We start from the raw sequence: 26,307 nt of genomic DNA on the forward strand, positions 1-26,307 counted from the left end.
CACTGGGACTTTTCACTCTGTGTATCACTCCGCCTCAGCCAGGTGTTCTGAATACTGATAATTAACATTACAGCAGACTGTGTATGTCTACACTGATCAAACTGGTACCTCTGAATCACACAGCAGACTCTTATTTCACTGATTGATGATAAATGTGCGGTTCCAAAATATGTGAAAACGGTCTGCCAGCTGTTCTCCACATTTCCTCAAACACAGACCCGTTCTGACCTCAGCTGTCTGAACACACTTTAGTTGGGGAACATTTCTAATCAGATTCCACCAACAGAAAGACCTGTGCTGGTGGAGCTAATGATTATATTCATTATGGATGTAACTAATCATTATTTCTACTTTAATTATTTTTTTGTTTGCTTTGTCCAAATCTCTAAATTATTACATTAAAAACATTAATTAAAAATGAGCAAATCCTCACATTTAAGAAGCTGGAATCATGAAATGTGTTTTCATAATAAAATACTTTTCCGATTAGCAAAATAGTTATCCATTCATTTTCTCTCAATGGGTTAAAAGTTCAAGCTGTACTTGTATATACTGTTGGGTTGTTTAATTAATAGCAAAACATATTTTTATATTAACTCTTCATATGTTGTAATAGCAAAAACATTAGCTGGTAAAGTAACTAAACAACATTTTTCTCTGAGGTTTGGTGGAGAGGACGTAGGAAGTGGCACTACTTTGTTACATTCCACTACTGACTTTCAATAACCAAATTCAGGGAATTTAATATGAACTTTGTGTTTCTCCTCTGTCCTTCAGTCCCCAGTGTACTCTACAGTGGACAAAACAAACTGTGACGATGCCCTGAACGACGAAGACAAAGAGCACGACTACAGCAGCATCGCAGAGATCAAAGGTCTCGTCCCGGCCTCCTCCTCCAGCGACCTCTACGCCACCGTCCGAGACATCTACAACCAGCCCGACGACGAGCCCCGGCTTAGGGAAGACCCCAACTTGGACAGCATGGATCCCGGCTACGAATCCATCCGCATCCCAAAGACTAGCAGCTCCGATGATGATCACAAGGTGGGGCTCGGGGCGGAGGGTGCGGACGCTGGAGCGTCGGAGCCCGACTACGAGAGTGTGGGAGAGCTGGGTCTTGGCAGTGAAATGTCACGCCTCTGAATTCCCCCTCATCAGCCCCCTCTCTCTGACATCTTACAGACATCACTGTAGTGCTTTGAACCTGCGACCCAGCATGCTTTTGAGGCATGACATGGGGAAAAAATGGCAGAAAAAGGCTCATGATGGAGTCCATCATCAACGCATGAGTGTCCTCTTTATAGCTTGGGTACGGTTCATCATATCTGAACTTTTAATTTATCAAACAGGGGTGAAGATCATCGGTACTGGTACTAAAAAATGAATTGTAGTACCTCAGTCATTGGGCATTAATCATGTAGAAGAGTGCACATTGGATCATCATATTTGACATACTGCATATCACAGTTAAAAAACTTTTATTTTGAAAGAAACAAATGAAATGAAGTGAATATCCAATCCCTGCACACCTGCCAAATTTAAGGGTTAGCTGAGGATGCTATCAGTGTCCCAAGACTTCAGTGCCATATTATCATGAAATCCATGCACTTACTGTACATATGAAGGTAACATTATTCTGCAGCTGACTGTCCTGCTTCCTCCAGGTCACTCAGTGTCATGTTTCACTGAGGCGGTTTATTTCTAGGCTTTCCTTTGTCAGGTTGGCAGCATCTTTACTGTGCGATGTCTGCCTGAAACCCCTGCGAATGGATTCAGAAAGCCAGTCCGACCTGTGACCAAATGGTTACAAGCAAACAGATTACACTATAAATAGAAAGTAGGACTTTTTGACTGCAGCATACAGGATCTTGTGTTAGGACTATTGTCTGCAAACAAACTCGACTTCAATTTGATGCTATAAAAGAGATGTGAAACTGGTCATATGTAGAACCAAAATGGCAACTAGAGATGAGGAAAGGAGGAGGACAACACTTTTTGTCAAATTCATATTTATTTGAAATACATATTGTTGTGTCATTGTGAAAGAGTGCCTGTGAGAGAACAGTAAGTAGGGTTTTATAGAAGTTTCTAGCATTTTTATTAAGATACTAAATGAAAGTGAGTCGTGAGTTAATGAGTTGTAAAGGTACGCTTTCCCCTGACTTTTTTTATTCATTGTTTAAAAAAAACACATAGGATGAGAACATATTTTTGTCATTTGCACAGGGGGTAAAAACGAATTCAAAAGCTGCGTAATGTGATAAAATAACTATTTTTTTCCTGCCGTCGTTCTTGAGCCTATTTTCGGTACAGTTATACCGTCTTCAGTCGGGTTATTTTAAAGCACAACGTTTGATATCATGGTACTGCATTTATCAAAACGCATCGCCACAATCCAGCTGCACAATTTGAATATCTCCCGCTTTGTAACTTACTCGTAGCACTCTGAGAAAAACCATATCTGTCTGTTTGTAGCTTGTACTGACGACATGCCAACCGAGGCTTGTATATTTGATTAGAGCACTATTTTAACCAACTGTTACCTGCTGGAAGTTTTATGTACGCTTTGACTTATTTGTACAACGTCCAGAGTGGTCTAATTTTAGAATAAGTGTTGAAAGCACTGATGTATGTCCGCCTTGTTTTTAGGAAAACTGATTGTCCAACTGCTTTTTATCTTGTACTGCTACTCTGAAAATACGTAACCGATCAAATGTCAGAAATATGGTACTATGTTTTGGTACATGCATTTAAAGCAAGTGTGGTACTTTTATTTAAAAAAAACTGAATATTGCCTCAATACTGTTGTTTGTTTTTTTGCTGTAAATATCTGTTTCACTGCTACAGTGTCTCCACCCCGTGCAAAAATAATGGTGTCATCTGTTTCCACCCACATCCAAACATTACAGCACTACTCCAGCTTCAGTTCCTGTTTCATTAGACGTGCGGGAGCTTGTTTTCGTCTCAGACAAACACAGCTCGCCCGTGCTGACTGGTGTGAGATTCATAAGTGATATCAGACATTTGAAATGCTGTTAGATTTCGCAGCAACGCTGCAGTAAAAGTGGATTTTAAATGCAATCCACTCCTGTTATTTTATGAACAACGATGGGTAAATCAAGCCCTTAACAAATATGTTCATTTCTGCAAAGAGGTTATTATTATTATTGTTATACACTCTGAAAAAATGGGTGCATTGTGCCTGTGCATCAGGGTGGTGCCATTATTTCGATATAATGATGCTTAGAGAGCGCTGTAATGACCTCTAAGGAAATTATCTATCAAAACGGGTGTTTTAGTGCCAAATCTAATCAGGACAACACACACAGAGACTCGGTTAATAAACAGATACTTAACTAAAATCACTTATGCACTGTAGCTGTCTGTCACACACACACACAACACACACACACACACACACACACACACACACACACACACAACACCCTTCAGGGAATAGAGGTGTTGTAGAGGTTCAGAGATGCTCCCTCGCTGCCTCTCCTTCAGCTCCACTCCTCCCATAATGAGACCATTTGTTCGCCCTACAACAGGCAGACAACTCCACGCTGACACCTGCCTTTGATCACAGGGCAAAGCCTGTTTTGGAAGTTATGGCCACATCTGTCTCTCCACTCCGTCCGCTTTCCCATTCTCTGCATGTAAATATTTTATGACATGAATTGTTCTATTAAAATATATATATAATAAATCCAGCCATCGTTTCTTTTTTTATTCACTTGGGTTGCTGTCATGTAGAAAGATTATAAGCTGCATATGATTTTTTTTTTAAACATTAGGTTTGACACTAATTAGGCCATTTGTTACTGTGATAACATTGGTTGGGGTATTCGGTCTGCCACACTGGGCGATAATCCCAATGGATGTCTCCTGGTAAACTTGATTTATCAAAGGCAGTGTGTCCTTAATGAGAAGGGACACGTTTATATCAGATATATTCTTGTGTCTCACAGCGCAACGACATTGTGAGATCACACTTTTGGTTCCTTTTTTTAGTGCAGGATGTAACTTTAATGAGAGTGTTCACTGCCTGTGAGAGCTGTTATGTGCAGTTTAGTAATATAGAAAACAGAAAAAGGGAAATAGGACTGCTGGCGTAAAGGTATCATACAACCTGCAGCATCAAATACAGGTATGCGCCTCTGGCAAGGCTGACTGAGGATCACCCTCATAAATTAGCATCTTCAAACATATTTGCACAATATCTTTAGCAATAATAAGTATAAGCAGATGAAGCCCTTTATGGCATGTTTTCTTATGGCATTGGCTAAGATTTGGTTGGCTCTGGCCTGTAGATGCCCAAAGTGCAGGCATGATATTAGGGCATGTTCTATATTAAAGAAAATAAATAACCATTTGTGTTTACATTTACAGAAATAGACCAGTGCAGTCCATTACTTTCATTTAGGAGCCAGATCACAGTAATTTAGGAGTCCCATGACACCTGGAAAGTAGGCCACATGCCTTTAACAACTAAGTTGTAGCCTGTCTGTGTGGTAGAAGTTTTTCTTCCCTTAGCCTAAATTCTCCTTTCTCTCCCTCTGCCTTACCCCCCTCCCGTTTCGTTTCCTCTCCATCCTTGCGTCATTGTTTTGAATGGAGCATCCTCCCGGCTTGCATTACCTTCTGTCGGAGGAGAAGGGGGAGCGGTGGGGGCTTGTGGAGGCGTGTGCTGCACCGACCAATTGCAGCCCGCCTTGGCCGCCGGACCGCACATGTTTACAGGCAGCATTCCGCCGGTAGAGGCTCTACTCGGTCGGAGCCACGCGCGGACTGGATGACGCAGTAGCCGGAGCTGGAGTCACCTAACGGTCGTGTTTTCATCCGTTTTCAACGTCTGCGGAGGGATGGCAGTGTCCAGGCTCGAGCGAGGTGAAATAATTCGACGTGTTTGCCTACATTCTCCAATGTCTAAGCCGCTTTTGCATGAATAAGCCGCCATTTTGTTAAATCGTGTACAAATGTCATTTCGGTTCCTGTAAGCGGCAGTGGTCCGTGTTTTCCCGCCGCCCCCTCAGCTCGCAGGGAGCAGTGGGGAAAACAAACAGGTCGAACCGAGGAGATTGGTAGCCGGTTGGATGTGGAGGTTGTTAAGCGGCGAATGAATCGTTTTCGTGTTGTAGGCTTTTTGTCGGGTGCTAATTCAAAGTTCTCCCTCCGTTTTTGGTGCTTTTGAGTCCGGTGCATTTAGGACATTGTTAGGAGTTCTCGCCTTCCGAGTATGTTGCCGCTTTCTAACATTTTATCAGGGCTGTTGGAGCGCGTAGTCTACCCGCTGCGGTTTTGTGTTTTTCTCGACGTTGTTTACCGGATATAATTCGACGTTTAATGGTTTAAATTCACCGGTTCGCCGGCTCTGAGTTCAGCGAGACACTTTTAGACATGCATACGAGGCGTTTAGTGAAGCGGTCAATCCTCGGCAGCCGCATTTATGCGCCGAGTCCGACGGGGGACGGTGCCCCGGTGACAGGAGTGGTCCAGGCGGTGAAGCAGGAAAACAGAGACGTCTCCTCGGCCGCAGGAGCCCGGCGCAGCGTCTACACCGTGCTCATGCAAGACGGGAGCCTCAAGGAGTTCTCTGAGGAAGAAATAGCCGCTGGGTTTAACCACACTGCAGCCAAAGTACCGCTCAAATCCAGCTTGAAGGTGTGTATGTGTGTGCGGGAAAATCACCCCGGCCGGCAGGCAGCGCTTCACTGTTGTTGTTGTGCGGTGTTTTGCAGCGTTTAACCGCTTCATGCACACAGCGGATTTAACGGTGTCACCGCTGCTGCTGCTGTAGCTCATTGAAAATTTAAACAGCGGGGGCAAAAGCAGCATCATTCAGAATACATATAATGCAATTTTGGATGCACATTGCATTAAATAACGGGCTGTCATGACATTTGGCGACATCAGATATATGGGACAAAGGGCTTGATAGGGCCTGCGCAATGTTTATGTGGGTGGGTAAGCCGATGCAAACAAACACGCTCTGACTGCAGCGTTTTGGACTGATGTAAAGAGCCGGTTTGAAGGTTTTTGCACGTAGGTTTATAATTTACATACCACATTTATTACACATGTTTTTGTGCATCCTGTCTTTGCACCCACAGAACGTGTTTATTTTGGGCATTTTTCATTGATAGATAATGCAGTCTGTCAACCAGTTGTGTTTTATATGGCTTTATTCTGCACAAAAAGGCTGTTCTTGTTTAAAGAGAGAGTGCTGACTTCCTGTGGCACCAGAGACAGAATAGGAAGTTTCGATGATGTCCAAATTTGCGGTCATGATTTGGGTCTAATTAGCAGTGACCTAATTGCTTTCATATCCAGCTTGTATGCTTTGGTGTCACATGGCCTCAGATGAAGATTGTGTAAGGAAGAGAAGCCGATCCTGCTCTGGGATGAAATCACTGTTTCTGGCATTGGGGGAGTGTGTTTGTGCCTGTGTGTGTGTGTGTGTGTGTGTGTGTGTGTGTGTGTGTGTGTGTGTGTTTTCTGCCTTATTTTTTTTGTAGTGAGGGAGTGACTGAGGAAAGCATGTGACTGAATAATGGCTTGTTTACAGCCTGATTTTGATCTGTTTTGAATGGTGAGGGTTTGTGCCTCCTTGCATTCATCATATGTGTTTTGATCTTATTGAGTGAGTCTTATTTCTGTCACCAAAACGGAAATGTGCTTTCCACTGTGTGTTACCACACATGCTGGACTGCTCACATTTCCTTTAGGTAAATGTGAGAAATAGGAACGGCTTAGAGATGCAACTAGGAACAATTTTTTTTAAAACTTTAAAACAGACAGGTTGCACGTTTTCAAAGCTACAGCTAAGTAAACTTGGCCTCTCCTGTTTTGCATTTGTGAATTTGTGCATGCAGTGCTGCACTCACAAAAGCTGTTGCACAATGCCGTTACAGTCACCGGTGCAGGCTGGAGTGGTGCAGCTGGGGCTGAGAGCGCAGTCCTGTCAGCACAATGGTCAAGTCTCTTTCAGCACTCGGTTCCCACTGAGGTCGAAAACAAGCCATAAAATGAGGAGGAGGGGTCTGCTGTGTGTGTGCGCGTGGATTCACATGTGCATCTGTGTGGCTTTTTGTGTGCATGGGTGTGTAATAAAGCATGGATGTGCTTTCTCCCGTATGTGTTTGTTGAATGAGTGAAGCTGGCTACTTTAGAATTTTAAAGTGGGGGTTGTTTGTGAGGACATGCAGCCCCGTTTCAGCAGCAGCTGTACAGCCAACAAAGAGGGCACCCCCAGGTTGGCAATGGGTGGCATGCTCCAAAGAATCTGGATGTTTGGCACATTGCCCAGAATGGTGAACGAATGCCCCCTGTTCTAGATTTGGGAGGGGAAGAGGGGGGGATACCACTTGTTGACTCGTTGGTTCCTGCAGTGTTACACAGATCTGTCGTTGCTTGTTTTTGTTTTTCTCACGCTTTTGTTGTTTTTACTGTTGTTGTTTGCGTTGATCGTACGCCGTCGTGGGAGTCAATGAAGGAAGCTTGTTGACAGCAGCTGAGTGACTCTTTGTTCAGAAGCGCTGGTCCCAGGCAGGCCGGCGTCGGCTGTCCTCATTGGTTGGCTGAGCAGCATCAGCATGAAGCACGGGGACCGCAGGGTCAAGTCTGGACGCGGTTCCCCCCTGTGATGGTGTATGAGTAATGCTTTGTGGTAAAGGAGGTGAATGTGTGTTTATGGAAGTGTTTTGTGTGGTATAAACACAGTAGCACAGGTTTAACACATATTTTTAACCCTCACCTAATTAAACTTCCTTTATTAAACCAAAAAGAAACTTGATTGTGGTCTTTTGCACCAGTGTTGCAACAGGCCTGTGTATCGTTTTAAAAAAACGTGTTACGAAATCACAGATGTATTTTTATTGTAACAATAAAACAATCAGACAGAATTATGTAGCGTTATGCTGTTGAGGTCGTGGAATATATTACGCTTGTTGGATCACAAGAGCCTGACAGATGTGTGTTTTTTGAGGCCAAAAAGGGAAAATTCAGAGATTATTAATATTGCAGCTGATATTTCGACATTTTTGAGCAGAAAGATGACAGAAAATAATTTCCATTTGCACTGATATCACTACTGTTTAGAAAATGTGTATGTGATACAGATATGCGGCTGTATTGGCCGATGATATTTGCAAACATTTGCAGCTGTCAGACTCTATAGATTACTTAATATTCAAATATAAGGGCCTGTGTCCACTAGCCGTGTTTTTTTGCGCTGGTGGAGCCCACGACCACAATTTCAGAGCGCTTCTCACCTGCGCTTACTGTTGCTACGTTACAGAAGTTGTCTGGCGGCACTGCTGCTTCCCTTGGTAGTGAACGTCCAGTCTTTTTTTTAAATTGCTCTGTGTGCTTAATATTTGCTTTTCTTCAAAGAAAGAAAACATTAAAACAATGGAAAGGAATCGTGTCCTGGCATTAGCAGCAGCAGTTCTAGACAGGAAATTGTACCCATGAAAAAACGTAAGGATTTAAGCTTCTCCTCCGCCATTGTTGTTGACAAAGTTAAAATCAGTCCTGCCCTTTCTTGATTTAGATTGGTCGATGAGGGAGAAGTGACATTGATGAGTGCGGCTGTGTTTCAAAAGCTAAACTATTTTAAACTAAGAGCGACGTAAGCGCAGCAACAGAAAACAGCCGAGGGCGTTTTGCGCTTAGGGCGCAGAGCACTGAAAACGCTGAACTGCTGTTAGTGGACACAGGCCCTAAGGATGTCTGTAATCAAGTTTTATGTAGTTTGGTAACTCATGGATTAATGTCAATTAGCTAACTAGCTAGTTAAAATTCAAATCACAGCTCTTGCAATTTGAAAGCTGCACTCCTTTGAATTGTCATTACAATATAAAAACAAATGTTCAGCTATAGACTTAATCATACAGTATATGTTATGTTATATGTAGTTATGTTACAAGGTGTCATGTCCGGAGACCCTTGATTAATCATTAACATACTGTGGATCGTTTTCACTAGGTGTGCTTATACAAATACATCCTTGAAACAAAGAACCACATGAGCTGGGAGACACAGTCAGTTGGGATTTTATGACTTTGGGTCCATGGGATTCGATTTATGGTCCGTGTCAGCTTGCTTTATTATGACCTTTGACCCATTAATGTTCAAGAATCTCTACGCTTGACAAACTGCCCAAAGCAAGCAGGTTATGAGTTTCTCTCTGAGTGTTTGTGAGTGGGAGAGAGAATGATAAAGGGGGGGGTGTTATGAGGTACATTCGGGGTAGTAGCTGTGTGAGCACACACAAATACACACACACACCAGCTTTGACACATGCAGCCCAAATTTCACAACTGATTTGGCATGCTTCATAATTTCCCTGCTCCGTGAAATGCCATCATTCATGAGCCGGACAAAAGGACGTATCGGCGTTTGTTTTATTCGAGGAGCACACTCCTTCTACAGGCAACACCTAATCTTCCCCGAGCCGGTGTAATCCATCTTGTTGTTTTACTCAACTCTGTTTTCACAGAGCGTTTTTGCGCACCGCTGAGTGCTCGTGCCACTGGCCTCGATCATGAGAGATACTGGATCCTCATTCCTCATGTTTTTTTACCTCATTAATCTAAGTAAATTGTTCTCCTGGTGTTTGTGTGCATGTGTGTGCGCGAGTGATCGACTCGGGTGCCGTTGCCTTTTTTTTTTACAGTCAAGCCTAATCGTGTTACAGTGCTTTAAGATAATGATCTAAATCACACACATGCACACGCACGCACACAAACATAAACATACACAGTGGCCTGCATGTCATACTCCTCAACGCTCTGCTGGCACGAGCAGCCGTGTGTGTCACTCTGGCTGTGTTTTGTGTTTTCTCAGTGTGTTTCTAAGAGGCTGATGGCTTTAGTTACCTACAGAGGTGTGTGTGTGTGTGTGTGTGTGTTGGTGTGTGAGTAGATACATGCAGGTATTCATGAGATGCTGCCATTCGCTGCTGTTGTGTAAGAGAGGAGATGATATTGGGCGGGCTTTTTTTCCTTTGCTACAGGTAGGCGTTTTCAGAGCGCTGTAATGAGAGAGATGCCGTGCTGCTGTGACTGCTTGTGTGTCAGTGAGGAGTTTTTGTTGGTAAATAAGAGTGTGTGGCGCGTGGCAAAAAGGGTGACTTGTTAAACACAGTCTTGACGTATGGAGAATAATTGTGTGTTTATTAGCGTGTCTGCTTGTTTAGTCTTTAGATGGACTCTAAAGGGAAGAAACACTCAGACAAGTTCTTGTTCCTGCACTTTGACAATTTGACATTTTATTGTTAATATAATAGTATTATTTTTTTATTATATAATGCATCTAAGACTGGCTGGAATTTTGCAGTGACTGTTGCACTGTCAATGATAAACAGAAATCTTTCAATGCTCTGTTATCCTAAAATGAATCAGGTTGAATCATTAGCTGTTGGTGGAACGCACCATCTGTAGCTGATGTGATATATTAAACCAAGCGGTAAACCTCCAGTGTTGAAAACTGAAGCCAATGCGGAAGTGCAAAAAACTGCACTTCCTCAAGTGTCCACTTGAGGCTGGCTCCAGGAAACAAGAAATAACATTACGGTAGATGGGAAAATGCCCATTTCTACAGCGGATATAAACATGTTTACAGCCTGGTACAAAAAACGGTTTCATTATAAATAGCTAATTTTACTGTTCAAGATAACTGTACAGGGGGTGCATTTTTTATAACACACCCATTTACTTATATTAAGCCCCTTCTCATCTAAATGTGGTCACTTCAGGCTGCAGTAAACCAACATGGCGGTGGCTGTATTTCAGCTTCATTTACGCAGTCATGAAACCAGTTGTTGACGTCACGGTGGCTACGTCCATCATTTCTACAGTCTGTGTATTAAACTCACTCGAAATCACCAAAATAAAAGCTTATATTGCTATTCAAGGCATAATTTTAAGTTTTGACAAGTCAACATTTGCTAGCTTTTAGCTTTCTTTGTTGCCTTTGTGTTGCTCTGCCTCTTTTTGATCTAACTCCACAAACTATAAGGCAGTTAAATGGTGTGAAATTCAGTGGCATGTGCATGTCATGCACACCAAAAGATTCTAAGCAAATGGAAAAAAGAAATCTGCACAGCTTTAAGTGATGTACAAATTATTGTTCAGGTTAAGTTCTTAGTTCTAAAGTTGCTGAACTTACACATTTTAAAGCCAGTAGAGTGTTATAACTGATGCATTGTTTCAAGTTTATTTTAAGTTCGGGCATGAGAGATTTATTTAAGTGTAATTGTCAATAGTATCTTGTGATTTGTGGTTTCATATCTCCACAGTGTCAACAGCAGTAAAGAAATCAAGTCTTGTTTTATAACTGACCACTGCATTTTTATCCAGTCTGTTTTGGAAAAGCTCAAGAGGCTAGAAATATTTCATGTAGCACCATTTGCTCCTCCATTTGAAATTTATAAATGAGTATCTCAAAAATATCTGGGTTACAAGCTTTGGGCAGATCCAGTGCACAGACACTACATTTTTATCTGCTGCATTGGGAAAGAAACTATCTACAGGGCGCTGGTTTAGCGCAGTTGGTAGGGTAGGCGCCCCACGTACAGAGGCTTCAGTCCTCATCGCACAGATCGCAGGTTCGACGCCTGGTCTCCCCATATTTCCTGTCTCGCTTCAGCTGTAAATGAAGGCAAAAGCCAGAAAAATAATCTTAAAAAAATTAAATTTACCATGTACAATTCAGTAGGTAATTAAAATGGGAGTCTTTTTACCTGCAGTAGATACTAAGCACAACTTTGCACAGTCCTATATCAGCATTCTTACTAACTAACTCACATCATGTCCTCTGCCTAAGTATTCACCTATTCCTCTCTGCATCCCTCCCAGCAGAGCTCCAGTAACGGAGCCTCAGAGATCCACAAGGTGGACGGCGGCTCCCTCAGCCCAGAGGCGGTGGTGGAGGAGCTGCGGCTGGCGGACGGCAAGCGGTGCGGCCGCGACCCCGACACCCGATCGGTGTCCCTGCTGGAGCAGAAACGCAAAGTGGTCTCCTCCAGCATCGATGTCCCACACGCCAGGTAGGACAGCGTGTGTGTGTGCCTGCATGTGTGTGAGTGCAATTCGTGTCCTCGAGGGAGTTTGGCTTGAGTTCAGACATGCAAAGTTCACTGAAGGTTTATGACATAGATATGTCATCTCATAAATAGGACAGAGATTATGTGGGACATTTGTTTGTATCTAATCCTCGAAGCCATTTTGGCAGACCACTGAGTGCAATGAAATTTGACAAGCGTCCACTTTTGTACCATTAAATATATATATATTCATCATAGGCCATCATACATGTTCAACTGCACATTAATGTCAGTATACTGAAATGAATGTGTTAGTCCCATGCCTGTTGTCATACATGTAAGATTTCCTCCCTGTCTGAAACTTGAAGGCTTGTGTGCAGCAGTTTTTGGAAGAATCTCGCGCTGCTGCCTTCGCTTGCTGAAGCAATTATGGTTATGGTTATTTGAATGGCATGCTGCTGGTGGTTTCCCACACAGACTCAAGGCCATGAGAGTCAACTAACATGGTGAATTGCATCAGTCACCCTCCTGTGTGTCTTCCCAGCTCTGTTACAAAGACTGCATATGGACTTAGACATACTTTAACCAGAGATGAATTAAAAGAGATATGCCTGAAATCTGTGTGGGAGAGCAGCGATTACTTTCATGTGTTATTGTGGGCTGAATAATCCATCTGATGCTGCAGTGTGTACAACAGGGCCTTATACAAATGAATTATTATGATATGATGGATGAGTTGTTACCTCACACACAAATATTATTTTAAGATGGTCAGCATAATCCGCCACCGAAGCTGCTCCACAATGGGGCAATTAAACATTAATAGGCAGCGGTGCATGGCAGCAAAGAGCCATCTAATAAAGCAACAACACTCTCTCACTATTAAATGTGAAACACTAATACCTTGTAAAGCACTGCACTTATTATCGAACGTCGATCCCCATTACTCGTCCTTGTGCCGCTGGAGGAGCCCGATCGATGGCACCGTGCTGAAAAGTACAGTAAAAGTCGCCTCTTTGAGCCGCTTTATCACCGCACCCTGAGCCCTGCTTTAAATTTAATAGTTATTTGCTGATGAATCATTGATTGGGCGCTCTCTCGTTGCCCATTAAGAGGAAAAATCTCTTTTCAAATGGGATCCATCCCATGGATTAGACAGAAGTTTTACACCTGTCCCACCATAATTACCTCCCTGCATAGGGATTGCCGTAATATTGATATCTCTATGGTTATTGTGGAATGGCTTATTGATCATCCCGCTGCCCTTGCACAAGTTCAGCTTGTTGCATCAGCTCAGGGACGATCGCTTTATAAACCGAGCTGCTGTTTATCCTCCTAATGAGACCGTCTGACAACAAGAAAGCTTCAGGGAATGTCTTATAAATCAGAATTTATCCCAACATGCAGTAATGATGACATAAAGCGAAACCTTGACCTTAAAGAAGCGTCACGTCTTTCAAACTTGTAATGCGGGCACAAACAAATTTGCCTCTCTAGAAAAAAAACAACAAGAATATGCCGGAGTATGTTGTGTTTTTATTTTAAGATAAGATAAGATAGGACTAATCCCGAAGGAAAGTCGTGTGCTAGATTGCTCCAAAAATTAGTACAAAAAACAACTCAAATATCACGGTTAATGCAAAAACAATCTCGGATCCCATCGGCTATAGTCTGATGACGATATATCCTCTGAGGACAACGGTGAACATGCCGGCAGTTTAGCCAGACGTGTGCTGCATTGTTTACAGAAAAAGAAACTGTGAAGAATCTTGTGATTTACTTTAATCAATGAGTCTTACCTTTTTAAAAAGGATGCACGATATTATCGGCACGTTATCAGTATCGGCCGATATTGGCTTTAAAATTGTCCAACATGCCGATATCCGCCGATACAATTAACCAATAAAATAATGGGCTGCTGCATACTGCTCAGCTTCGGTGAGGCGAGGAGGAGCCAAGGCAAAGTCTTTCAACACTACAGACTTTTATTAACCATCTCAAGACCCGTCGCCCCGACCGCTGTAACAAATGTGATAAGAGTATCACCATCATACTGTATGCTAATTCCAATACAGAAGAGAGTTGATGATCTCTGCAATTAGGTGTGCGGGAAAAAAATATCGGTATCGGTAATCGGCTAAATGTGTTGTAAAATATCGGCATATCGGATATCGGCAAAAAATCCAATATCGTGCATCCCTACTTTTTACAGAAATTCATGATGATGCAGATTTGTAAAAAGTAAAAATGAAACTTTGTCAGGTCTGTCCTCCAGAGGAGAAGAAACACAACATCAAGGGAATTCATCTCAAGTTGAATTTTTTTGATCTCGAGCAGACTGTTAGCTGTTAGCATTCAGATCATTCTAAATCATCATCAGATAGCCGCTGAGGGGAGTCGGGATGTCATTACGGCGCATTACGTCCCACCTGCTTTTGCTCTCCACACGGACTGTTTTTCTTGCATACGCCGCAGCCTTCTGATACATGATTGGTAACTATTGCTCGGACTACAAGCGTAGTTCAACGGAAACCAGAACACTTGCTGTCCCTGAAATCCACATTCCACGATGCTATATTTCATGTCTGAATCTGTAAATAGAGATTAATGCAAAAGAGACGGTGCCTAATAGAATAACAATATTACAATAACTAATCTACAAAAGTAATAGTGGCAATTAAATTGGCAGTATTATTGACAGTTGTACAGTAGTAAAAACATGTGTATTGCTTTTCAGACCGCTATCTTGCATCTACATTAAAAATCTGCTGCTGTATTCAATAGTCTTCTCTGCTAACACACATTGATCTTTACTTTGCTATTTCTGTACCACTGATTGAGTCATCTCCTGCCAGGTATAAAGACAAAAGCAGGTATGTAAAGGCCATGTGTAGGGAGGAGGCCTTTGGAACAATCAGATATATCCTGGATGGTGCGTGTATGTTTGTATGTGGTCATTGCATAACATCTGCAAATGCTACAGTGTTTATATAAAGCTGTCCTATCTCTCTTTCAACCTATTTTATAGAATCTACCTGTTTTTTCTTGAAGGGAGGTCCATAATTCAGAAGTGTCTTCATGTTTCAGTAGAGGTCATGAGTTACACTTTACTGCTTGTTTCTTTCTCTAAAAGATCCTCATGGTTAAAAGTCATCCCTTCTTAGCGTCACAGTCTTTTTTTGTGCGTTAATGAAAAGTCCCATTTCTAGCCAAGAGCACAGACTTGACATCTAATTATTTTGTGTGTAGCACTTCAAAGCCTGGTCCTCAGAATCCAAGGATCTATTGTGCTTGTCAAGTGCTAAATCAAACCAAAGACTTAAAAAAATAACCCATTTCAGCCCAATTCATGAAGTGGATTCACAATCAAGAGCATGACAAGTTCATCTCAGGAGCAGCCATGATATCCCTTTGGTAACCTCTTCAGCACACAGCACCATTATTGCCTTAAGATTAAGATCCATGGCTCTCATCCTCTGCACACACCTGCGACCGGTTTTCATCCGTGCTCGGGCACAGGGGAAGAAACGGTGTCGCCACCGACCGCAGAGTAACGTTTATCTGTAATGGAGACACGAAGGGAGAGGGGGGAGAGACTCGGAGGCATGGCGAAAAAACGGGGACTGGGGAGTAACGAGGAAAAAGAGGGACGGGAAATGAGTGCGTGTGGAGAGGAGGATAAGAGGGTAAAGGAGATGGAGAGAGCATGTGTAGCTGAGAGGATAAGGGCGAACGAGGAGAGGAGAGAGAGAGAGAACGCCTGAGGAGTTTTTTTCAGAGCTAACTCTCTAGAGAAGTCTGACCTTGAGGTTGTTAATTGCACTCTGAAAAGTTCCCTCCATGCTGGTGATTTACCGGGGAAATGTCTGGCTGTTTGATGGCTCTCCAGGTCCCATGTAACCCAGATAGAATAGGTTTCCTTACCTCAGCGGGGGAGTCACTGAAGTACCCCGATGCCTTGTCTGCAATCATTGGGAAAATCGAGGAAAAATGACAGCGTGCCGTATAGATGTGAGACCTCGGGGGGTTTGTGTCGCTACATTTTATGGTTCTGTCAGCTGGTCCGGCTCTCATTGCTTTATCGAGTCGCCACCTTCATAGTATTTGTTTACAGCACATTTACTTTTGTCAGATCTTGCTCCAAAAATCAATAGATGTCATAGTGATTGACCTATTTTCTGCATTGCCCCAAATGTCCAAACTAATGCTTTTTCTTTTTGAATATGGATGCATGATATTATCGACAGATATGCCATTTTTCTGCTGCTATTTTCCGCCCATAAAACAACGCTTTAATTCTGCCTAAATGCTCGATGATTCCCTAAAAAGCTTGACGTAATGCTACGACACAAGTGTACGCGCTGCCTGCACAAAGTTATTAACAATATACAAATAAAGACTAAAAACTCACAGAAACTCGAGCCAATGAATAGAAGTTAAACAACTTTCACAACTCTTAACTAGCTAACAGTTAGCTCACATTCTCGTCATTTTACCGGACTTAACAACATCAAACAAGCCGAAAATACACTCGCAGCCAAAGCCGACGCTTACAGAGCTAATATAAACATCACTGCAAAACTAACTTGCATATTCATGAACGCACACATGATAAAAAGAGTCTGTCGGTGATCACTGATGTCTCCGTAGTAGGTGCAGTAAACAAGTCCGGGCATGTCTCCCTCACTGCCGTGTTTCAGGGGGATGCTGCGTTCAGGTGCGCTCAGAAACGTGAGTGATCAGACACGTAACCATTTGTACAGCTCCTCTTCTGTCGAGCTTAAAGAAGGGTGCAAGATGTCTGCGATATGGCAGCTTTTGGCCTCTCCAGTAAGAGTAGGCATGACATCATTTCCACTACAGGGGAGACTTGATGTTCTCTGCAATTAGGTGGAAAAAAAACATGTGCTTAATATATCGGTATCGGAAAGGGTTGGAAAATATCGGCATATTGGATATCGGCAAAAAATCCAAAATACACCCCGAGACGTTTAAATGTGCTGTGCCTCAAATACAGCAGCAGGAATCCCTCTGTGGCAGATTCCTGATTTGTTTGTGCCGTATTCATCGTCTGATTCTCTTTTTAGTCAATGTTCATCTCCACACACTGTCAGGCTGCGGTCTGAGCCAGCTGCCGGGCCTTCTCCTTCCTCCGAGGGCTTATGTTTTCTCCACGCAGGAAACAGTCAATTGTAACAAGAGCTGGCGGGGGCAGACCGGTGGAAACGAATGGCTCGGCTTTTGACAAATAGCATGCTGGAGACTAATTGCTAGCAGGGGAAGTGAAGTATAACCGTAGTTGAAGGGGAAATCAAGGGAGTGCTCGGCTTATTATTGCAAAACCCAAAAACAACAGATCTGAGGGTTCAGCTCTTCCGAACGCCAACAGGCAGCCCTCTTTTTTCTATCATGAACTAAACTTAAAAATAACCCCTCAGTGGCTCTTTGTGATGTTGTGTTTTCCCCTCTTTATACCCATGTCCAACACAATGATCACATTTAATCTGATTTATCGCGGCCATTCCTCGTCGCTGTAAATATCAGAGAGCTCCCGGGGGTCGAGTGGGACCGCCTTCAAAATCAATCCCCTCCAAATAAAGAACCGTTTGTTATTGTTAATGATTTTTTATTGTTGATCAGTGTGTTTGCAGATCACCCAGTTCACCGCTCCGAGCCAACCATGTGTTCCACACTCGGAGCCTGGTGCAGCAGCCAACTCCGCCGTGGAGCCGTGCCAAACGCTCCCCGTCCTGTGCTGAAAGGGGCCCAAAAGGACTGTCAAATTAGCATTTGTCTTTTGATAAAGTGGCTTCATCGTAATCTGTTTGTTTTCCCTTCTGCTCGCGGTTTTGTTTGTCTCTCTGGTCAGTGCGTACATTTTTGGATCTCTGAAACCGATATTGCTATTTTGCACAATGTGTTTGTGTTTGCGGCGAGCGAGGTTTGAGTTTCGAAACGAGAGAGAGGACGGGAGGAGGGGGTGTGTGTGCATGAGAGCAGTGTGGGTTCTCCAGAGAGTGAGCGACAAAGAGAGAGAGAGAGAGAGAGATACTCAGCGTTTGCCAAAGAAAACAGTTTTCCTGGTTTGGATGCCAGCGGAGTTCAGAAACCATGCGATTACCATCTGAAAAGACAGCTCTCATGATCTCCTTCTTTCTCTCCCTCTCTCTTTTTCTCCCAGACTTTATGTGCGATTATCTGATTGAACACTGAGGTTTTTCTAGCAACAACTTTCTAAACCAACCAAAAGTCAAATCTTCTGCACGCAGCTAAAAATATCAGACAGAAAATGTGCTTGTATTTATATTTAAAGGATGTTGCTCAACATGTGTAATAGAGGGTTCCTGTTTTTCAGCCACAGTAATGGCTCCCAAAACTCCAAGCATTATGGGATTTGTCATAGTAATAACTTTAGCAGGCTGTGTTTGTTGGAGGAAATTGATTCTGCTGTATTTATAAAAGAAAACATGGCTTTAAAACGAATGAAAACAACATATCTGGTTGCACTTTTCTTAACTTTTACACAGTCTGAATGCGGCTGCTCAAAACACTGATGTCTGTGGTGTAGTGTGCAAAACCTGTAGAACCAAAAACACAAACAAAGTATATAAAATACACTGCAAAGTATAAGGTTGTCAACATTTTCAATACATGTTTTAAATTATACAATTTCTTTTTTTTTTACATTAAATAATGTAACAAAGCTTTAAAAACCCCTCAAATTTGGGGTCAGTTTTCACCCCAAATCCGCCGCAAACGAGAGAGAGTAAGAGCGGTGGTCGAGTGACATAGACAGAAAGTGAAGAGGGCGAGCGCCGTTAATGAAACAAAGCAGTGACACGGAAAAATGAGATTGTTTCACAGCGGTTGCGCTCTAAACAACAAACTCATTCGCTCACACCTCTGAACAACCTCCGCAGGAAGGTTCAGGATTTAGTTAGTCTGCAGCTGAAGTCACACTTCGCCCTGCCCGCTGTCTGCTCCGCCCTCTGTCACCTGCAACTCTTATACGGCTCACACTCACAGATCAGCAAATACAGACGGTTTGTGAAGTCCTTTTGGCATCCAATAAAGATGCAAAAGTTCTGACAGAGAGCAGAGCAGAGAGACAGCGCTGTCATCTGGCCTCTATGTTTTCATTTAGTCCCGACCTGCAGACTGCTGGCTGTGTGCTGAACACCCCTGCCCCTATTGACACAGAAATGTCCCAAACACAGCAGAAATAGACGAGACAATAAAGATGAAGGGCACTTCTAATGCCTGTGATTGATTATTGAGAGGGGAGGCTATCATCAAATAATATTAATAAACATTTTAAACTCTAAAATCCTGCTTATTAAGCCTTTAATTACTGTAAACAGTCTGCAGGAAAACATAAAAAACAAAAAGATTACCCAATGTTTAGCACCTAACAGTTCTTTTATTGTTGCCATGGTATCAAACCAGGCATCAGGTATCGTTTTTTTAATGCTAATATCCTATCAAAGTTCAACACTCTGGTATGGTGACAACCCTACTGCAAAGAAGTAAAAGGTCAACAGTAAAAGTCTAAAGAAAGGATCTAAATACACGGACAGATGCATCCAGCATGAGCTCATCACAACAGGTTGTTCCGATGACCAGGAGCTCCCCGATGGGAAAAGCCTGATGTTGTTTTTAATGCTGGCTTAAGAACAACCAGTAGGGACCAAAGTCAGGCCCGTATGAGGTGAAAACGTCTGTGATCACATCTTTGGTACCAGGTGCATTCGGGTTTTAAAAGGGATCAGCAATATCCTAAAATCAATTCTGAGAGTTTCATATAACAGGAGGAAACGTGCGTAAACTTGTGCTGTGATCTAATTTGAGTCAGGGTTACACATTTACTATCCTGCGCACCGTCGTCTCAGGAAATATAACTCAGAATAATAAGACAGAATTAGATCTGTGGTGGAGAGGAATAAATGTGTTGCATAGACGATCATTACAATATTCTATCATAACCGATTTTCTTCATGTAGCATCTTATTACACAGCAGCCTGTGCCAGTAACTTAAGTATCATACCAGGGTTTATTGGCTCTTTGCATCTCTTTCTGGCTTCCTTTGTTTAACACCCTTCACTGGAGTTTGCTTCTTTCAAGGCTTGAAAACCTTCCCTGTCGATTGTACCGAATCTCTAATCTCTGATACAAATGTCTCTCATCCATAGACCCATCCCACCCTGCTGTTAACTCCGCTTTAGATTTATAGCATATAGACTAATCAAAGGCAAAGCCCCCCACTCTTTGTCGATATCTCCGGCACGCTGGCGGGAGCCGCGTCGAGTTGGCCCCGCGCCGGCTCATCCGACAAGTTCTGGCTCCTGAGAAAAACGACCACCTGTGATGCTGCAGGAGTTCAATTGTGAGTTTAAATTTATATGCAAATTGGCTCTTTAATTAAGCGTGCTGAATATCAGCGAATGTGTGAGTGGGGGGAATGGTTAGCTGTGGATTAGTAGATGGCTGGCCTGAATTCACTGCGATCTTTTGGCAAAGCGCTGGACTGTGGCGAGCATGTGCGGGCGATGTGTGTTGTGTTCTCCATCCAGGGTTCACATTCACAGAGACGCTGCAAAGTTTGTGCATCTGGCAGGCTAATTACAACATCTGCTATTAGGAGCGGAAAGATTTCATTCACATCTGCAGCAGTTTTTACATTTACTGTTAAGCTGTGTGCTCTTTGAATAACATGCACATTGCCTGCAGTTAATCTAAATTCAGAACAGTGGAATTGACTCATCATGTTTAACATTCATTTTGAAGCCATCATCAAAAATCAATCTGCAGTTATTGATGTCTTCTATAAACATAACGCTGCTTCTCAGGAGTTTGAACGCTCTTTTACGTCTGTCATGGGAGCGTAGCGAACTTGTGCCGGCCTGACGGCGCCGATTTCATGAATCAACGCATGAATCAATCTAAAGCCGCACAGAAAATGTCACTAATATGCTAATTCGCCCTACATTGCCTCTGCTGTATCTTTAAGGTAGTTCTGTGCTCAATAATTCCCCGCCTGCTATCCATAATACACAGTGAAGTGCCTCAGAGCCAATGTTTATGTGACAGCGGGCTCTGTCGGCCCTCCGCTGCCTCAGACTAATCCATAGTCCCCGGCTTTAATGGACTGATGGCGCGGAGTGCTACAGGACAAAAAGCCCTAATTGATTCTATCGACGGGCGAGCATTATGGTCATCTACGGCGTGTACGAGGTGGTGCTAATTGACGCCGGTGTCAAGTGTCGCACATCGTGTCCAAACAAGCACTAATGAGGGTCTTGTACTGAACATCCATTGTCTAACTTATAGAGAGACTTGAGCTTGAGTGAGAATGTGATGTACAGGGTTCATGTTACAACTATACGGTTCATGAGTTTAACTGAGAAGAGGGACTATAACACTTGAGCATAAGGCACCAACAAGAAAGCTGTTTTAAAGTCTTAAAGGGCCAACTCGCTGATTTTCAACCTCAGTGCTATCATGGGGAGCTAATGCCATTATGGTAGGGAAAAAAATTCTCTGTGCCTTTGGAGGACGCTATCCGCTTCTCCAGTGGGCCCTGGAAAACCTCCACCAGACTACGTAAAATGCGTCATCAGACGGAGGCCAGGGAGCTCGCTAAACTACACTTCCTCAATCTAGGACGCCCGCCTCCGATGTCACGTCTCGTTCAAAATCGTCAGGTTTGAAATGTAGACTGCAGACCTGAAGATTTTGTAGACAATCTACCGGTATATTCTCGTCGTATTTCACATTCTGTACCGCTCTGAGCCGTTGCCTGCAGTGAAAACAGTAGTATTTCACTCCAGCGTCTCTCCCTGGGCCGTTCCTTTCAGAGGGAGCGGCGCAATGCACGCTGGGTGTTGTAGGAATGTAGAATGGGCGAAACCACGAGCTGTTTGTACAACTTTCTCCACAGCTATGGCGCCAATTTCACATATTATCGCTTCTATCGATTACAGAGAACACCAGCTTTAACTGACAGTGGCTTTTTCCAGGGGGTGAACTGCTCCTCTAATAGAACATCTTTGACTAACAGTGTTAGAGCATGGACATCGTGTTGTAATTGTATTTATGTGCATGTAGATTACAGTTTGAACCTTGTGTTTTTATTGGCTCACTTGTGTTTATGTTGTTTGTACTAAAGTGAAGTCCATTAACTTGTTTCCCCATAAAGCAGTGGCAAATTAGCCGATATTTCAAGCCCCTTTTTTAATTGGTTTTTTATCTAGTGGCCAAAAAAAGCGAGAACATTAGGTTCTTCTTTATTTGTTTTTACGCTTGTAAAAATCTTTTGTGTGGTGTGATAAAAAGCATTTCAGAAAAAATCTTGAGCACAGAATGAACAGCAGAGCTTTTACAAGATGAATAACTGTGCTCCTCCTGTCATAATGTAATATTAATCTGACTGTACCGACCCCGGCAAAGTTTTGGTTAGGGGCAAAGACGTTGGGACACAGTGGGGAGGCGACGCGCCTCTTAAGTGTAACCCATTAAAAAACAAACCCAGCCCTGCAGACGCACCTCCTCTGCATATCATTTCTAATTATGGCCATCAATTCTGAGGCTCCGCCGACCTGTCTGTTTTGAATTATTGATATCCGTCAGGCTGACAGGCTTTATTAATTAAAATGGAGATGTACTAATTAAGAGCACGGCATGAGGGTGTCATAATTGTAGCCCCGTTTTAATTTGAGTGTCGCTCATCAATTTTATCGCTGTTTAGCAGAGTGGGGTGCGGCGGGAAGGAGCGGTGGGCGATGCAGGGGTGGAGGTGCCCTCATTTGACTTGTGTGTGTTTGCGAGACACTCCAGCTTGCCACTTTTCAGATCGTCTGCACGGCCCCGCTTTAAAGGCCAGATGCTCTAATGACTTCCTTTCTTTGTTCATGAAACGTTCGCACGAGAACATTAATTATTCTCCCCCATAATCTAAGGAGATAAGTGCAAATTAAATAGAAGGCCAGGCTCATCCAACACTGGAACATCTCAGCTCGTAAGGGGAACACGTTTGTAATGTGGAGCCACTCCAGTGTTCTTTTGGTCTTTTTTAAAAGTTGATCTAAAAATCAGTTTGTGTGCTTCACTACCTCGTCTCGCTCTCATGCAGACGCTCGTTTTAGACGGGAACAATGTGATCCTCCCAGAGCGTCCCCGCGATGAGAGCCTGTCTTCTGGACTTGGACTGAAATGTGGAAAAAAGCTGCTCAGCTCTGCGACTGCCAAACAGTTCAGTACGATTCTGTTTATCAGGGTATTCGCTTGTATTCGCAGGGACGTTAACAACACATGCGTTACGGATCCGGTGGTTTCATATGATTAATACATCAGCCCTGCCGTATTACTCACCAGTGGCACCTCTCTCTGTCTCACATGCTGAGAGCTTCGCCCCCCCCCTCTGAGTCATATCAGGTCAGAACACAGGTGTCTGTGCGCTCGCAGCTTGTGAAGTCACTCAGGCAAATCTTGCTCCTTCCCACATGTCCTCAGAGTCCCCTAAGCAATATTTAGACCGCCTTCGGTCCTGTCAATAGTGTGCTACTACTAGAATGATAACAGCAGTTATTGATAATGAAGGACGCCAATTAGCAGTTTGGAAGGACACGATGAGATTGACCTCAAACTGTCCTTGCACATTGAAAAAGTAGTCATTATCCTGGTCATGCTGGTAGTCTGTGAAAGCAGGCATACTTTCATGCCTCCGTATGACGGATCAAAAACATGACACCTGAACCTGTTAATCCCCAGATGTGACATGAATCCACCTTCTGGACTAACAGATGTATAAAAGACATTCACACCGCGGGAGAGGCTATAATACGTTTAGTGCGGTGGCTTGTAATTTCACCTTCAAGAGAGGCAAAAGATCATTTTCACACACGCGGCAGTCCTTCTAAACTCAAGCGCTGAAAGCGCGACACACGTCGGAGGAGCGCTCGGCTCAAACCGACTTGTTTTTCTTGGCTCGCGTCGTGTTTTCTGACAGGAACAACGTCTTGGCTATTTGACACGCAGCGTCTCAACAGTTGGCATTTTTGCGCAACACTGTTGAATCCTTAAATAAGCCAGACAGTCAGTCAAAACTATTCCACAGATGTCTTCCACAACAGAAAGAGCTTATGTTGCGAGCAGGGAGCGTTAAAGTTAATTGAAAGTTAGCCATTTGTTAGTCTGACATCTAAGAGCCATCTGCTGGGGCCGTTCTACATAAATTGCTCCCGACCAGGACAACAGTGAAATATCCTTTTACTTCATAATCCAATAAGGGAGCTCTGTAGTCTTTGGTGTCACCAGTAAGATCTAAAGCTTGCGAGTAGGCAGCAGACCAGAACTGTAAATAAGAGAGCAGGCGCTTCCAAAAGGACATTTAAAAGGTAATCCATCATCTGCTGGGTTTCCAGCTCGCGCACTTGGCTGCACGGACATACAGTACAGCCCAACATAGAGAAATAGAGACGGCAGCTCTCTCCCATCATACCTTTTATTTAAATGTATGCTGTGAATAAAGCGCGCAGCTCAATATTAGGGATAGGGGGAAATTAGATACACACTCCTCCTCGCTTCCAAAAATCCTCTGATCCCCGATGTTTTCGTCCAGTCTGTGTTTCATTATTGTTTCATGGCACTTGTGACTTCCCCTCGGAAATCATCATGACATTTAAAAGCCTTGAACTGCACAAGCCTCCTTTTGTGGTGCCAAAAAATTGTCCGACTTTAAACAGCGGACCCCAGCTGCTTCGCAAACGTATCAAATCCTAATTGGCCCCCTCGCAAAAAAAAACAACACCCAAGCTTTTAAATATGATGAAGCTTCGATTGCCTCTGTCGGGGTCCTGTGTAATATCCTCTCTCTACCCACTTTCTCTTTGTCCCTCTCTTTGTTTCTTCAAAGACATTTATCATTAGCCTTCACTTGTTATGGTTACACACACGCAGACAAACGCACACACCTGAAAGTAAAGGTTAATTCTTTACTGTTCTTATCTTCAGGTTGTCCCTCGTCGATGCACAGAACAGCTTGTGAGGGGGTAAACAGTCAGCAGTAGCGCCTTTAGCAAAGGGGGGTTGATCTAACCTGTGTGTGTTTGTGTGTAAGCCTGTGTGTGTGTGTGTGTGTGTGTGTGTGTGCGCACATTCAGGGTGGTGCTGGAATTTCAAAGACAGCTGGTCCAGTTGCCCCCATTTGGAGAGGCCGCTCTGACCATCTCCTGTTTTCCTCAACACACACACACACACAAACACACACACACACACACACACACACACACACACACACACACACACACACACACACACACACACACAAACACACATTATAGATCTCTTAATATCAACAAGGCAGCAAACTACAGCTTCGTCACCTCCCTCTCTCTCTCCCCTCCCTCCCTCCCTCTCCTGTAAACAATGGGAGTCAGTTGCTTCGGTCACGTGAGCTACCAGCATCTGCAGACGAGGTTGTTATTGTTTTGAGTCCGGGTCCCCTCATGCCGAACTCGCCTCCCATGTGAGGGTGATTGCGCGTGCGCGTATGTGTGCGGGTGCAATCATTGGAGGGGTTCGGGTCGGGCGGGACCACGGTGTTCTGCCAAACTCTCCGGCTGCCTGCAGAACTTTGTGTTTCAGTGTGTGTGTGTGTGTGTGTTGATCTTGGGAGCTTTGGCAGCATTACTTCACTACGAGCTGAAAATTGATGTGTTTACCAGGGGCTTCTCTCTCTCTCTCTCTCTCTCTCTCTCTCTTAAAGATCCCTCTCTTATTTTCTCTCTCGCAGGCGTGATGGAAGGAAAGAAAACATCCCCATTAGACACACACATAAAAGCATTTTCAGGAGTTTAGGTCTGCATACATACACATACACACACGCATGCTTCTCCATATAGCATGCATAATTCATGACCTCCCATTGACATCTATGTAAACATGGGTGCTTCCTTCGGCTGCTCTGCAGTGGGTCTTTGTCAGAAAGGTTTACTCGACTCGTAACGCACACTTCAGTCCAGTTGCAGCTTATCTTAAGGAAGTCGTCGTTTTCGTCTCCTCTGCTGACTCGTGCTACGTTGCATGTTGGTTAAAGCCACAGTTTGAGCACATGTACATACCATTTCCCTTTTTGTTTCTCCAACTTACAGTTCCACCTTTTTCTTTTCTGTCCATCTCTCTCATCACCCCTTTTGACCAAATGCCTGAATGAGCTCCCTAATGTAGCTTCCCCCTCTACTTTCACCTCCCCTTCCTCACT

The 26,307-nt window shown here is 43.5% G+C and overlaps 2 protein-coding genes across 3 annotated transcripts in view; both read left to right on the top strand.

Annotated features, from left to right (window-relative positions):
- pag1 (phosphoprotein membrane anchor with glycosphingolipid microdomains 1) overlaps positions 1-3,395 on the top strand; it is a 53,836-nt gene extending 50,441 nt beyond the window's left edge. For both annotated transcript variants that reach the window (XM_069681816.1, XM_069681817.1), the window contains exon 9: positions 778-3,395. In XM_069681816.1, coding sequence (XP_069537917.1) covers positions 778-1,143 — 366 coding nt within the window. In that variant the 3' untranslated portion in view covers positions 1,144-3,395. The remainder of the gene's footprint in view (positions 1-777) is intronic.
- Positions 3,396-5,119: 1,724 nt separating this feature from the next.
- Positions 5,120-26,307, top strand: part of znf704 (zinc finger protein 704) — a 49,724-nt gene continuing 28,536 nt past the window's right edge. Inside the window, exons 1-2 of the mRNA XM_069681465.1 lie at positions 5,120-5,664; positions 11,862-12,052. Of these exons, the coding sequence (XP_069537566.1) occupies positions 5,401-5,664; positions 11,862-12,052 (455 nt within the window). The 5' untranslated portion in view covers positions 5,120-5,400. The remainder of the gene's footprint in view (positions 5,665-11,861; positions 12,053-26,307) is intronic.

Source organism: Semicossyphus pulcher, unplaced genomic scaffold, assembly GCF_022749685.1.
Source record: "Semicossyphus pulcher isolate SPU_LCO1_2020_fin unplaced genomic scaffold, fSemPul1.0.p SCAF_5, whole genome shotgun sequence".
Taxonomy (NCBI): Eukaryota; Metazoa; Chordata; class Actinopteri; order Labriformes; family Labridae; genus Semicossyphus; species Semicossyphus pulcher.